General features: G+C 44.3%; 1 protein-coding gene across 1 annotated transcript; it reads right to left on the bottom strand.

Annotated features, from left to right (window-relative positions):
• Positions 1-3,195: 3,195 nt before the first annotated feature.
• On the bottom strand, positions 3,196-11,254 carry TIMP2 (TIMP metallopeptidase inhibitor 2). Its single transcript, XM_053454170.1, has 5 exons — positions 11,022-11,254; positions 5,717-5,817; positions 4,909-5,017; positions 4,686-4,810; positions 3,196-3,393 (listed from the first exon to the last, which is right to left on the bottom strand). The coding sequence occupies exons 1-5, from the start codon at positions 11,155-11,157 to the stop codon at positions 3,196-3,198; spliced, it is 669 nt and encodes a 222-aa protein (XP_053310145.1). The 5' UTR covers positions 11,158-11,254.
• Between the last annotated feature and the right edge of the window lie 4,878 nt (positions 11,255-16,132).

Below are 16,132 nucleotides of genomic sequence, written 5' to 3'. Positions count from 1 at the left end.
AGCGTCAGTGGCAAGGCTGGGAAAGTCTTTGCTTATGGGAGGCTTTTAGTAAAAAGTTTTGATCCTCAAAGGTAAAGTTGTTTACTGGATGTAGTATGTATCCCTGGTTCAGTTAGTAATATGTCATTCTCATCTATTCACTAAAGGTTTGCGAGACCAACCGAGGAAGCCAGCTGAAGAATGGAATGTGGAAGGTATCAAAGGGCCAAAAGTCGGAAGCGAATCCAACAGAGAAACTGCAGGTCAGGTAGACAACCTATTGTTTTGTTGAGTATTGTTGTTGTTTAATGGCTTTACGTTAACTTTGGCACTTTCAGAATGGGATGTAACCAAAAAAAGGGATAATAGGATGGGCAGCCTTGGGTAGACAGCTAAGATCTCAATGACTTCAGTGGGCACTCAGCTCTAGAGTATGGTTGGGGTGGTCTTGCCACCAATGCAGTAGAGGTTACATTTAGGATTTGCCATTAACCTTGGTAACTATGATAATCCTGACATGGGTCCGGTTTATCCCATTTCAGTGATGGGTCTCAGATGGTTAGCCAGCGACTACCACCTATCCAGTTAGTGGTTAGACATCCCCACGGGACACCGATATAAGACAAGCGCACAAAAAATAACCAGACCAAACGATTCTTGTCGGCAGATAATACTGTTTAATGGCACCGATGAAACCTTCACATACAGATTTTATCATCGAGCATTGAAACATGTGCAAAGCGCAGGTCATGCAGCCTTCCTCCTTTCTCCACAAGTCTCAGACTTTTTTCAGCAAAAAAAAACCCAGAAACAAAAATAACCAAAAAAATAATAATAAAAAGAAACACAAAAGATAACTAAGCTTTAAATTAATACTGGCAGCAGAAAAAAAAAATACACATTTCTTTTTATACTTATACTAAGCATGGACTCTACAAGGAGCAGTACGGTGACTTACAGCTTACTTGTTTGCACGGAGGGGAGGGTGTGTGGCGCAGGCGACCAGAGAATCACTGCAGTGAAATGCCAGTTACATTTATATAAATATGATAAAACAACTCATCCAGCACTGAAACGGTTATTCACTCCCACATGCTATGCACAATTTGCCCTTTGTCCTGTGTTATGTGTGTAAAGTGATCCAACCTCTCCTGTGAACACTTGTAGAAAAAGATCAGATTGGAAAGGGTTACTTGTCATTCATGAAACTTTCTCATAACTCCAAACAGCCCCGTTTTTTGCAGGAGAGTCCTGATTTTCTTTTCAGGCACTCTCCTAGGTAGATGCCCCACTTTTGCAGGCCGTGGGGATTATGGGCCAGTTGGGGAGATCATCGGATCTCTCCTGACTGGCCCTGATACCTAGAAAATCAATGGAGGTCTGTGCTGTTGCACGGCCCGCCCGGACTGGCCATCTGGCACACTGGGCTGGATACATATGGCCGGACACTGTGTATTCATCCTAGTCATGTAGCTGCCTAGTCATCCCCACCCCGGCCCTGCTAAACAATACCTATGTACAAAATTCTGCTTGAGAAGGTGATATTATTGATGTTATTTGTTTAAATCTTATTTAAAATGTTGCAATACAGTTTTTTTTTTTTTTACTTTTTGTCTAATTGTCTGATTGCTATACTATATGACTGAATATTTTATAAGATCAGTTGAATTAAGAAAATGTATATATAATGGACAGGTCAACTTAAAAAGAGGGAAGCTAGCCACCTTAGTCTTGAGTTTACCCGAGGTAGTCTTCATACCCCAAGGTAGTCTTCTCCATGAAGTCACCGAAACAGAGCATGTCCTAAAGATCTTGTCATGTTCAAGATCAGTTCAGTGTCTTTCAGCAGGGCCGGACTAACCGGAATATCTAGGCACAAAGACCACGTGTGCCCCCATATGAACGACAAAAAAAGAAATCATTAAAAATGCTGTGCATGGGGGGGCTTAAGCTGAAATGGATGGAGCAAAGGAAGAAAATGGGTGGTAAATCGGTAGAAATTGGTCAATGCAGTCGGTAAGAATAGGTGGGACTCGTCTTAACCCCACCGCTATTTACCACCCAGTCCTTTGCCTCACTAAAGGTCTATTCATGCTTAGGTGGCATCTAACCTGCAGATGTGGTGAGGAGTTCCTTGAGGACTCCCGGGATGCTTCTTGAGGGATTAATGGAATCTGAATACCAGTTCCACTTGGTTGGAAAACGTCGTATGAGTGCATATGATAAAAGAGAATGGTTGATACTATGGTTCTTGGTAGGAAGAATCCATCCTCAAAGGTTGAGAACTATTGTTATTTACAAACGAGGACCTTGTGGTAGGCATCTAGCGGTGAGCTGCGCATCTCCGATCCTGGGGCTATGTTTGTGTATTGTGTTCGGGACAAATGATGCCATGCGTTGTATTTCTTGTGACATTATGACACTGAAGGATCGAGTCACACAGGACAATGTGTCAAATATATGTTATTGCCTTCAGCTAGCTGCACATTTACACAGCAGTCTCGTTCAAACCCCCCCCCCCAGCTTTTCACTTTGAATGCCTTCTAGGCTTAGCAAACGCTTTAATGTACAGAGGAAGTGTTTGGAAGCAGGGCTGTAATTCTAAAGAGATTGGATAATATATGCTCTTTCTTTGAACTATACAGAGAAACAACCCAGGAACACTTATTCAATCCCGACCCCCCCCACCTAATTACTCAGTGTGTAAAAGAACATTCATTAGAATGGATTCCACCGATTCCGCAGAGTACAGAACCTTAAGAGCCAGTCCCACGCTCGTCCACCAATTAAAATGTTTAGAAGAAATCAAAATAAAATACAAGGATACATAGGATATAGGATTCCAGAGAGGATCTCCCTCAGTGACAAAGGGGGCTGTAGACCAGCTACACAGAATAAATGGGGAAGACCTCCCTGGGGTCTTGTGCGCTCGGAACACAGACTGTGTGAAAGGGAAAAGAGATGATGGGTAGTGGGTGTTGAGGGAGACTACAAGATCCACCCTGAATCTTGGGTGCATTTAATCCTTTCAATGCTGTTGTGTTTAAAGCACTAAAGGGGTTAAACTACTGCCCCAGGACAGCTGTCGTCACAGCCGTTTCTTATATAGAACCAAGGGATTTTCAGGAAGCGATGTAAAATCTGGACCATAATAAAATTGCCCTCTTCTTCTAATCCTGGGCCGGGCCCTTGGAATTGGTGTCAGGGACGTGGAAGTTATGGGTCCTCTATGTCGAGGAACTCTTGCTTGGGGGGAGCTGTTCCCCTGTACCAGGAGCAGGATCCATCGCTGCGTTTGATGCAGGCATAGTGCTTGGCCTGCCGCCCATTAATGCTCTTCTCTGTCACCCAGTCTGTCCAGAGACACTCGTCTTGAGAAGTGACCAGGCAGGGGATGGATGGACAGCGAGAGATCTGTAAGACAACCACAAATGAAGAAAACATTAAAACAAAACCTATAAAAACCCCATTAGATCCTAACAAGGTTAATACCAGTATAAATGTGTCTTAATCACTAATTTGGCCCCCTGCCGTAAGAATAATATTACTTGGTCGTGATGTTTAATTAGGTTTGGCATAAAAAATTGCAATAGGTAAAAAGCGTCCCGATGTGAACTCCTTAATCTGGTGTTTACGTGTTTTGGGCTGCCTGGTAATCCTTCCAAATGTTCTTGCGAACAGCGTGTGGTCGGTTACAGGGGAACGGCAACGTATGGTAGCATTTACTCTGATTACCACCTTGAGAGTCCAGCTGGTAGTTCAAATGGAGTCATAAAGGAGATGTTTTAGAAGTCCATGAGTGAACATTTTTATGTTCAATAAATAGTCACAGTATTGCCAAATATTTTACTGGGTATCCTTAGGGTTTAAAAGGCCACGGGCCTAGAATGATGTCCCCCCCAAGAAGCAATTACACTTGAAGGTAAGCAGCCTTGATGGCCACCAGGAGGGGTTGACTACATTTGGACCTCGTTATCATTTGTTCACATGAAGTTAGATAAATGCGGTAAAATCCAAAACTGAACAACACAACAATTATTAATAGTCGTTCTATAGAGCCAACTGATTTCCATCTGACCTTTACGAGAACGTAGGGCTGGTTATAAAGTTGATCATGGGCTTTAAAGATCTGGTAGATGCTCTTGTTTTAATAGTCATTGTTTCTGTATTTCAAGAGAACCCCTCTAAATGATCAAAAGTCTTGGCTCATCTAGGGTTAATTATGAACCTCAAGAAGTAATCAGGCGATTAAAACCCTTGCATTAATTCTGTATTTGGGAAACCTGCTGATCGGATCATCGGATGCCAAAACAGGGAATAAGAACTCCCAGAGCCAACAATTTCTGCTTCCAAACAATAATCCTCCACTTTCCAAAAGAAATCCGGAACGCTATGAGAAAATGCTTTCTAAATCTCGCAATTAATACAGGGAGCCAAAAGCTTTCTCACTGACGTTAAAGAGACAGCAAACCCAATTATTTTTTCTTTTCTCGGATCGGTAAAACAAATCACGACTAGAAACCCTAGGGCCACCTCTGGATGAATTCAAAAGTTAATTCCATGGCTACAGGTAATTAGTATGGAGGAGTCAACACCAACCAATAAAACAGACATGGCTGAACGTATGGCTGAACGAGGGGTCACATTTAGGAGACCACCTGCTCCTGCGGTGGCTGATAAGATGTTAGTTGATGCAATCCTCTTACCTTGCACTCACAGCCCATCTCATACCGCTGATTGAGACTCTTCTTCTGAGTCTGGCTCAGAGAGTCCCATGGCACAATGAAGTCACACAGTGTGATGTGCATCTTTCCATCAACCTCCGCTTTACCTGGAGGTCAAGGAGGATATAAGTAAGGTCACGGTTACCATACCAAGCTAATGTTACATTACCCTGCAAATAGGGGATACATAAAGGTTGGCCCATACCTGAAATCAGATACTCCTTCTTGCCCGCTGTCTCCAGCGTTACCCCACACACTGCGGAAGATGGGGCTGTAAAGATGTACTCAATGTCCTTATCAGGACCCTTAAACATCTGTAAGAACAAGGCAGGAGGAAACAAGTTTAAAGAGCTTTTTAATCTGCAACAAATCTATTAAAAACTAAGCGATAACATATTTTGAGCTAGTCGTTTTGCTACAGAATCCTTAATATATCAAACAATTGAAAACCAGATTAATTTGCAGGAGTATGGAAATATCTGAAACATAAAGAAATCTATAATACCTAGAGATTCCTGTTCTTATATCCTATCTTTAAGGGGGATGTTACCTAATACAATCAAATCTTAATCCGCACAGCTATAAATCATTAGTCTTTATTAGATGCAATAGTAACATAGATAGAGAAGTTAAAAAAGACAAACATTCCGAGGTATGCCAAACATTTTAATCCAAAGGACGATCATGCCTAATTTGTTCAGAAACTGGGAAGTTCTGAACCTTCTTCATCCATTAGCCTTTACACTGAACCCCATTCCTTATGAGATATGTGCAGAATGTCTATGGCTAAATAACCCAAAGCAACCGGGACAACAAGTAAATTATGTGCCAACTAAATAATCGGACAGTCCAACTGGCCAAGGGCGCTCCAATAGCTTCACCACTTGCTGTTCCACCAAAACCTTATTAATCACGGGTGATACCTAAACAAACGCTTACAGTAATAAGAGACGGGGAAGGAACAAGAGAATTCAACTCAACAAAATGCAGATATCGCAGGTATATTCCCATACCTTGAGCTGTTTGATCTCATATTGGATCCTTTTAATTGGATTCCCGTAGACATCATTTCCACTGTTCACCTCTTTACCTGCGATAGCCTTGGCTCGGATCACTAAATGGAAACAGAATAGATTGATATGGGCATCTTTGACTGTCTGATGGGAAAAAAATACATGCAATATACGACAATCCATATGTGTGATATAGCCTTAGTAAGTTATTTGAGATAATTATTTATAGAAGAGTTGGATGAGATGCCGCCAGCAAAAAAAGGACTTCCCTTGCAAGAGAGGTGGTTGGCAGTTCCTTTCTAGTTAATACTACGCGTGTCAGAATAATGCATGTAACATGACCGAGTCTAAACACATGACTTCATGAATGGAGCCACAGAACTGCTTTCACAAACCACAGCAGATGGGGGTTGGGGGTCTATTTTGAGACTGACACACTTTCACGTGAGCTCTGTCCACCAGAGCCTGGAAAGTTGTCTTGAGTGTCATATGTTGGGTTTAGATGATGAGGATGGAGAGTAGGAGCAGCTTCTGGACCAGAAACGGGTGACAAGGGGTCAAAACACTGCCCGTGGGTAATAGTGAGATCCAGTGCTTTTCCTCTCATGTGCTGCTGAATCACTCGACAAAAATGCATCCAAATTGTGAGAGGATTTGTTGGGAACAGAGGGTGTCTTTGTGGAGGGAATTGCTACTCTGCACTTTCCAAGCCAAAAGCAAAGCAACGCAGCCAAGAGAGCTCGTGTGGACGCGCGATGGAGGACAGCGAAAAACAGCACAAGAAAGACTGAAAGCGAACACTAAAAAATAGGAGGAGGGAGTAACAGAGGGCAGGAGAGGAGAGAAGTAATGGTGGAGAACGGTGGTGCTCAAAAACAATAAGTAGAGATGTAGGACACAGAGTAGTAGCGAGTGGAGAATAAACCTAAAAAACTGGACTTCAATCAGACTAAATGAATTTGTCCTGCCCCACCTGCCACTCTGCTCCCCTCTTGCCCCCGTTAGCAGGTCACATGCACTGGAGCACATTTTCTGTGCCAAGAAATTGGACTCTTTGCAGAAGCACGCGGTAAAAAAAAAAATGCTGCATTTAGGATGAAATAAAAAGGAGACGGGGCAGGAGAAAGGGCTAGCAGGAAGGAGGGAGGCAGCTAACCCCACGGTGAGAAAAACATCTCTGTGCTAATAAACGCAAGGCAAAAAGTCTTTGACCATATTAGTACAAAAGAAAAGAGAGCGCATCACCTGGTCGGGGCTGTCACAAGACAAGAAACTGGATCCTAGCATTGTAAATGGAAACATGTGCACATCAGCCTCTCCTAACCAAAGAAAGAAGAACAAAAAAAAGGCTCCCCGCGAGCGAGGCGTGGGAGGAAACAGAAGATGGTGTTAACAAAGAGAAAAGGGGCTTTGGGTGCTTTAACCTAAAGCTAACTTACTGCGTAACTACTAGTAAAGAAGAGGCACGGGGTAGGTTTGCCCCAAGTGGGTGGGTGTCCGAGGGCAGAGGATGAAGGTAGGTGAGTAGATCTACCAGAGGTGGGGGAGGTGTGCATCTTGGTATGAGTTGTATCTGAGCCAGTGCTGATGGACAGCAGGAGCCCTGTCTCCCTTCCGGCCACAGTGTGGTCTGCAGACTTCCTGAGAAATATATTTCCCCATCAGGCCACAAACACAGAAGCATCATACAGAGGGTGAGGGGAACGACGGGTAGCCTCTGTAGAACGGTGGAGACGGGGGAGATCCAAAGGAGGGTAGCCAAAGCCCACCCAGCCATTCAATCCAAATCAATGGCACAGTGGAATGTATGTTCACAAGTGGAAGCTATCTGGATTTATACCCCAATGTCAGGGTCAATGGGCAAGTTCTCAGGTCACACAGTCTGGAGCTGCCTATTTCATATTCTAAGATGATGTAATGGTATCTAAGCACCCCAATTAGAGCATTTCTCATTGTTATGTCAAGGCTGAAATCCATGCTTGAATACAGGTGACTTCACCCAGAATCGCTTTAACCCTTTACGAGTCAAAGGGTTGTGATAAGAACCAAGCATTTTGAGTTACTATGATAGAATCATTGTGATGGACCGTTAAAGGTCTCAGGGCCAGTTCCCTTAAAAATTCCCTAGGTGTGGGCATATCCGCACCAGAATTCCCGAAACCGTAGCTTTCGGCAGCAGCCCGACACAAACATATCCATCACGCACTGACAACTATATCACAAAAGATTTCAAATCCCTCAACAAACACACAGATGGGCTCAACACACACAAAGCTTGCATAATCAGCTCATCATAAATCATACATTCATTACTCAACCTCCCATACACAGTTATTCTGAGTTATTTTGGTACTTAGTGACTCACAGAGTGCTTCATCTAAGCCAGATTGTTCCATTTTATATAAAATGAACACTTAAGACAGCCAAGCCTCTATTAACCATCAGAATAGAAAGATGAAGATCTAGATACTCTATCTACTGATACTCAGAACAACTATGGAAGACACGCTGTAGAGAAGATCTCAATATGCCCTAACCCCTAGTACAGAGAGCGAACGGTGTAATAAAAGGTACCCCATATGATTTAACATACCAAGGCTGACTGGCAGACCTTCAACGTCATGGGATGGCTGGGGCCATCACTGATCCCAGGATCCAGACCACCTAAGATTTTGCTATCCTGCTTACCTTTGCGTGGCATTATATATATATATTGGTGATTGTAGGTTTAGCATGGTTTCTATGGTGATTGCACCATATCTATAATTCTGCCCCACAATTGATTCTTATAAGGTCTTATCTGTCCTTTTGTGGGCACTAGCTTACAAACAACCGAATTCCTAATGTTCTTCAACTAAGCATTCTTTCCGTGACCGCAGATGACCAAAAAAGATAATAAGGTTGTAGGGATGTGGCTAGGGATATAGTGAGGAACCAGGGCTTTATCGACGCTTTTATGTGACCCTATGCCCTATTGATGGATATTTACTTTACCAAATAAGGCATTTAGAAGAATGTATTTGTTTATTAATTTATAAACACAGTTTAAATGTACTTTTAGGGCTGTAGAACCCTCTGATACCCTCATACCCAGCAAACATTCTGAGCTCCTAGAAAAGAGGGGCATCAGGGGAGGAAAGAGAGAGACTAAGGGGTTTTAATCCGAAATGTGACACTTTTGGTTTGGCTATGCATTGTGGGAATAGTAGTCCAACATATGCTTCGAAGGATGCTGTTCTGTGACTATGTCCTTAATACTAAAAATCCAAACCAGGTAATACATGATCATATGAATGAATAACCACGCAATGCATGATCACATGGATGAATAACCACGGAATGTACGATCATATGGATGAATACACATACAAACTGTTCCAGACAGCTTCATCAGTGACGTCCCATTTACAGAGACTAGAACCTCGCTGTCATTCTCTACGCTGTCTCTTCTACCACTTTTCTTCCTCTGTCAACCATGACCTTTTACCAAATTCACTTATAAATAACGTTTGGGTTTCAGTGGTCTTATGGTTAACTTCAGGCTTAAAATAAGGATAAAATTAATCCGCTGATTTTATGCATTTTCAAAAAATTGTTTTGGTGAAAGGGCCGTTTGTTTTCCAAATTGTGATACCTGTTTACCCATTGTACAGCACTGTGGCATATGATGGCGCTATATAAATCAATTAATAATTCTGATAATGTGCACTGATAAACAGCGCTCTACAATAGAGCTTTCAAAAACCGCATATGATTATATATATATATATATATATATGTGTGTGTGTGTGTGTGTGTGTATGTGTGTGTGTATATATATATATATATATATATATATATATATATATATATATATGTATAGAACAATTTAACCCGTCTAATCTGCCACTTTTCCTGATTTAAAGACTCGGACCTTAATCAGTCCTTCTTAGATTCAGAGCCATATGCCTTCCCCATGCATGTTTAAATTCCCTGTACTCTACCACTTCTGCTGGGAGGCTGTTCCAGTTATATACCACTTACCCAAACATACATGGGTGTAGTGTGGCAGAATAAATATACTGTATTTCTCACCTCTCAACATTAATCTGCCTTAGAAACCAACGCATACTGGCCAAATTTCACTTTTGCTTCCCTATTAAATATATAACAGCATAAGGGACTGCCTAGCAGAGGAATGGCCACAGGGCCCTGGCAGAATGGGAAGGGGTGGTTAGAGCCAGGTCAGGATGTGGGAGGAACCAAAAATAGGGTGTTCTCGTAGGTTTTCCTGTACTTTTTGCGACCACAGACATGTCAGATATTTGCCTAAAATACAAAGTCAAAACAAAGACCCTGGAAAATATTACTTCTGCGCACTGTACCTTTAAATACATGCCTGGCTGCTTACAACTTGATCGCTGAATTGCATAGCCCTGGTACCTAGTGGGTTAATGCTAGCTAAATAATTGATGAAAACCAACTCCAGTGGCTTTTTTTGGAAGATTTGCAGGGCTGGAAAGCTAGACCTTGGTGTGAACTTCATGAGCTGCTGGCAAAGGTGATTAGTGCTCTCAACACCCTCAGCCAGATATATGCTTTTTTAGAACTGGGTTTCTAGTAGTTACCAGTCCCAGAATTCCCTGGAAGAAGATAATGGGAGTTGAAGTCACAGAGGTTGCCTATAAGGGTACAGCACCCGCATCCTCCTCCCATCAGCACCCAATTCTATCATTTGTTCTTCCAATTCACCCACAAGCTCCATAATAAGCTACAAAGTAGCACCCAATACCCCAATCATCTGCCCCAGGGAAACACAGTAATCAGCTCCATAAGCACCCAATGCCAGAGCACATGAGCACCCAGCTTCCCAGATGCACCCAGCAATACAAGACTGCATGAGTACCAGATCTCATGAGCACCCAAACTCCATCATGTCACCCAGGAGCACCCAAATCTCCTGTCCATCAGCACCCAAAATCCATCATCTTTAGTGCATCAGCACCCAATCCCCAGGTCCCATCAGCACCTCAGCTCCATCATCCTGTCCATCAGCACCCAATCCTCAGCTCCATCATCCTGTCCATCAGCACCCAATCCCCTGCACCCATCAGCTCCATCACCCTGTCCATCAGCACCCAATCCCCTGCACCCATCAGCTCCATCACCCTGTCCATCTGCACCCAATCCCCAGCTCCCATCTGCTCCCAAAGTCCATCAGCACCCACCAACCTTTACATCCACTGCACCCAACTTTCTCCATCACCCCAAAGTGTGCTCCCCTACACCCCGAACTATCTCCCCTCACCCTTCCCACCGGCCTCACCTATGTCCGCGTTGCAGAAGGCCTGCTGGGGGTGAACGGGGGAACAGCTGCAAGCTTCGGACAAACGCTCTGAGGGCCACAAGAGAACGAGGAGGGCCACGGGGGCCAAGAGGCCGGAGACCGGGGCCGCTCGCATCTTCAGAGCTGCATGCAGAACTCGGGGCAGGGTCCGGGCAGAGCTGGAGGTCCCGGGTTGTGTCTGCTGCCTGCGGGGACCGGGAGCAACACTGTGAGCAGCAGAGACTCCGCCTCCCGGGCAGCCGGCCAGCGAGTCACCGGGGAGCGTGTGTGAGTGAGTGTATACCACAGGGGTGTGTGAGTATACCACAGGGGTGTGTGAGTGAGTGTATACCACAGGGGTGTGTGAGTATACCACAGGGGTGTGTGAGTGAGTGTATATACCACAGGGGTGTGTGAGTATACCACAGGGGTGTGTGAGTGAGTGTGTATCCCACAGGAGAGTGAGTGTATATACCACAGGGGTGTGTGTGAGTGAGTATACCACAGGGGTGTGTGAGTGAGTGTGTATACCACAGGGGGTGTGAGTGTGTGTGTATACCACAGGGGGTGTGAGTGTGTGTGTATACCACAGGGGTGTGTGAGTGAGTGTATACCACAGGGGTGTGTGTGAGTGTGTGTGTATACCACAGGGGTGTGTGTGAGTGAGTGTGTATACCACAGGGGTGTGTGAGTGAGTGTATACCACAGGGGTGTGTGAGTGAGTGTGTGTATACCACAGGGGTGTGTGAGTGAGTGTGTGTATACCACAGGGGTGTGTGAGTGTATACCACAGGGGTGTGTGAGTAAGTGTGTATACCACAGGGGTGTGTGAGTGTGTGTATACCACAGGGGTGTGTGAGTGAGTGTGTATACCATAGGGGTGTGTGTGTGTGTGTGTGTATACCACAGGTGTGTGTGAGTGTGTGTGTATACCACGGGTGTGTGAGTGAGTGTGTATAAAACAGGGGTGTGTGAGTGAGTGTGTATACCACAGGGGTGTGTGTGAGTGTGTGTATACCACAGGGGTATGTGTGTGTGTGTACCACAGGGGTGGGTGAGTGTGCCACAGGGGTGTGTGTGAATGAGTGTGTCACAAGAATGCGTGTATATACCAGTGTGAGTGTGTATCCCACAGGGGTGTGTGAGTCTGTATACCACAGGGTTGTGTGTGCCACAGGGGTGTGTGTATATACTATAGGGGTATGTGTATACCACAGGGGCATGTGAGTGTGTATACCACAAGGGTGTGTATATACCACAGGTGTGAGTGTGCCACACGGGTGTGTGTGAGTGTCTGTATACCACGGGTGTGAGTGAGTGTGCCACAAGAGTGTGTGTATATACCACAGGGGTGTGTGTGAGTGTGTATCCCACAGGGGTGTGAGTGTGCCACAGGGGTGTGTGAATGAGTGTGTCACAAGTATGCGTGTATATACCACAGGGGACTGTGTACAACACAAAGGTGGGTTTGAGTACCAGTGGTGCAACACAAGGGTGTGTTTCTGCGACTGCACGGCTTTCACAATTGTGTGTGTGTTACACTAGGATATGTACATAAAAGGATAACAAGTGTGCTTCTTTCATGAGTACATTGCAAGGCTGCACAATCCCTTTCTGTAAGTGACACAAGAGTTTTGTGGGTGCTTTGTGGTTGTTTTTTTAGTCATACGTGAATGTATCACACGTGTGTGTCTTGGATCTGTGTGTAACAAAAAGGGTGTTGTTTCACAAAAATGTGTGCTCAATGGATGTGCGTGTCCACAGAAACTACACCAAGGTGTGTGTTTGTGTCTGTGTAAGAGATATGTGCATGTATCACTAGAACTTGTGTGTTTATCTGCCAAAGATCTGTGTATGAGAGATACATGGCATGCACACATGTTACTTCCCTTATATACACGTGTGTTGCTACACGGTGCATGTTGCTTATTGTTGTGTCTTGTTGTGGTTAGTGTTTATGTGTGTGTCTGTTTCCACCCCAGTGTTAAAATGGCATCAATGTATCATGGATTGGTTCACAAAGACCTTAAACTACTATCCTGCACATCCTATCGGACTTTATGACCGTACCCAGTGACATATGCTGACTAGTCCGCCTAGATCTAGGGGGGCAGTCCCTCGACACAAAACCCCTCTCGGGAGATCAAGCCCCCCCCCCCCGGTGTCCCCTGCACGCTGGTGTCACTGACCATACCCAGGAACTCTCAGGGCTTCACCGCAAGGTAAAGAGGCAGATCCTCAGGTGCCCCATTTACATTTCTTAAAGGGGCCACGTCATCCTTGGGTGACTGCTCTTCCTTTATGACATCACCTACGTGCTAAAAAGGCAATCACAAGATACTCTAAACTCCACCAAACATATGATCTCCTGCGGTTAATTTCCTTGAGGCCTTCCAGAGTAGGTGGGTTACGATATCCTGGCTCTAGAATGGTGACATAGCACAAAAAAAACATGTGGGTAACATTAAGCCGAATGTTTGGTTAGTATTAGTACAGTGTGAGCGTGCGTGATAATGTTTCAAGGAAATGCACGTGTCTCTTGGAAGTACATTTGGGAGTCTTTAAGGCTACCTCTGAAATGACTATGTTGGACCCTTGGCCTCCACCCTTGGAGGTGTGCTCTGAACTTCATAGCGGAGCTGGGAGAGCAGCCTCCCTCTTTCTTACTGCTGTCTGGATTCCTCTTTATGAGGTCAGATGCCATTTCTTCCATGTCTGTTTCCAATTACTACACATCAACCCCCTCCTTCCTCCTTTGATGTGTATCGGGACATACAGGGACAGGCTCAAAGATTTGCACGATGGGATGTGTAGTTTTAAGGATATGGCAGAATCTTGAGTTCTTTGTCGATATAATAGAAAATATTCTAGTAGAATCTTATGGAAACGGAGGTCCAAACTTGTCATCACGGGACTACACAACCAAATACATTGTAACCTCACGAGACCAGGACCATCTTCTCCTTCTGTACCAGTATGTCTTAAGTTAATTTTAATATATTGTTACGTTTTTATTCTTCTCTTGTAATATCGGTACAAAATCTGGTGCATTATAATTAAATTGTAATAATACTATTAATATAGATAACCTGGCAAATTGTGACAATAGATGGGCATCCTTTGCATGCATGGACATGTGACTATAGTCTTTCTTTGTATGGGTTAGCGCAGTGGACTAATACATTTTTTAATTAAACAATTTCATTTTGGAGTATCCAGAGCCAGACATAAAGGTGGACTATAAAATGAGGGCCGCCTCCACGGTTCCACCATAAATCTACCCCTAGGGACATAGTGGTCCTAGCTTCAGCCCAAAAGCTTACTATATTAGGTTGGTGTACAATAGCATTCTTCTGTAACCTGGGTATAGAGAGGAATTGAGGATTGTAAAGGGCATGGAGCAGTGTAATGGACCACAGCATCCAGTGTCTTCAAAACACAAACTGGAGGAGTGACCTCACATTCTGTATGTATCATTAAAACGATATTAAAGGTACACTATATTGACAAAAGTATTGTGATGTCTGATCATTAATTACACCAGCAGGGGATTTGACGACAACACATTCTAAATACATAGACCCTTCATATTCCTCCAAGCACTAGACGAGACTAACAGAATTCAGTTTATTGAAGACAGCACAGATATCTATACACAACACATGATAGGATTAGGGGTATAATCTCACCAGACAGCCAGGCGCCGCCATACAGCTGGCCAGCAATGCCCACCCAAGAGTCACTAATTCGGTGTGATTCCGAGGGAACGGCATCGATCTCTGGGTACCAATGGAGAGCTCAGAGTTCGAAGGTGTTATGGTGCAAAAAGTGACGTGACGCGACCTCGGGACCCTGAGCAACAGCACAGATTGGTAATAAAACTAGGGTTCCCAAACATGCTCCCTCTCCATAACCACCACCGAGAGTTGCCCACCACAAGTTAACTGTAACCTCAAAAGAGTGACGTGGTGGGACAAAGGGGGTCCGTAGCGACACAGTTCCAATTGCCGCCGCACAGTTCCCTGAATTTGCGGCTAGGTCCCGCTCAGGCGCATCAAACGTTTCCGGGCTTGTAGAACCCCCGTAGCTGGCAATTTCACGGGAGTCTGGTTAGAGCAGACCAGAAAGGGGTTCCCCTTCACCCTGTGCCCCCCAATGAGCAGAGGGTTACATAAGACGGGGCTGGACAGGCAGGTAAGGAGTCTCCCCAGGTATCCACCAGTACCCCCACCCCTTCCAAACTCAACCATACCCACATGAGTCCTCAGCCTCAGGGGGTTACCGTGACCGTTATCGCTTTGCATCTCCATCTGTGAATTAAGCTACTTGTATTAAAACCACGGTTGATGAATAAGCCATGTTTATCCAAGCTAAATTATAGTGATTTGTAGATATGTCCCACTGCACTGGTTTCTAAGCTGTGTTTTGCAAAATGCATATAGCCATATTAACCCCGGAGAAGATAGACCTTTTATGAGGCCACAAAAGACAAAGAAACGTACACTTCTGGAACTCCAGATGTCTCGTCAGATGTACTTGTCTGAGAAAAACGTTGTTTGTTCAGCATATTTCATCTGGTGTTTCTACTTTAATTGTGACCTCTAGTGGCTTCTGTTTTAAAATGCTTTGGACAGATCGCAAGTTGTTCACATATCACTTGTTGTCACCTCTTGATGTCATCCTTGCGCTAATTCATACATTTGGAAAAATAGTAGATGCAGGAAAAATTTGTATTAAACCGTAACATAGTGCCCATTTTATACTAAAGTAACTTTACTTATTAAAGAAACAGTATAGTCCCTAAAATCGTATTGTTATTTTTAAGTGATGTTGGGGTCCATTTACCACTTGGCTCTGACTATTCCGTTTCAGGTTCTTTGCCCACTGCTTAGGCCTTCAAAGCCCAAATAAAGCCATTACATGCTTTCTGCTCCAGGCTATTCCCCTTCGTGCCTCGGTTGTAATATGGCTAACTCTTTCATCATGACATCACCGCTCTGTCACTTTGTATCCATATCTTTATAGAGCTTTAACTAGGGGTCTTGACTGGGTGGGAGATCCTGCCAAGTGCTGACGTCACATCTGCTTTTGGAAGCGGAAAGGAAAACAAC

This window comes from Spea bombifrons, chromosome 13 (assembly GCF_027358695.1).
Source record: "Spea bombifrons isolate aSpeBom1 chromosome 13, aSpeBom1.2.pri, whole genome shotgun sequence".
Lineage (NCBI taxonomy): Eukaryota > Metazoa > Chordata > Amphibia > Anura > Pelobatidae > Spea > Spea bombifrons.
This window is presented reverse-complemented; position numbering and strand designations above follow the sequence as displayed.

Coding starts and splice junctions, on each gene's coding strand:
- TIMP2 (XM_053454170.1), bottom strand. CDS start 11,157: ATGCGAGCGGCCCCGGTCTCCGGCCTCTTGGCCCCCGTGGCCCTCCTC. Junction 5,818..11,021: donor CTTCTGCAACGCGGACATAG/GTGAGGCCGGTG, acceptor GTTTCCATTTAG/TGATCCGAGCCAAGGCTATC. Junction 5,018..5,716: donor ATGAGATCAAACAGCTCAAG/GTATGGGAATAT, acceptor TTGTTCTTACAG/ATGTTTAAGGGTCCTGATAA.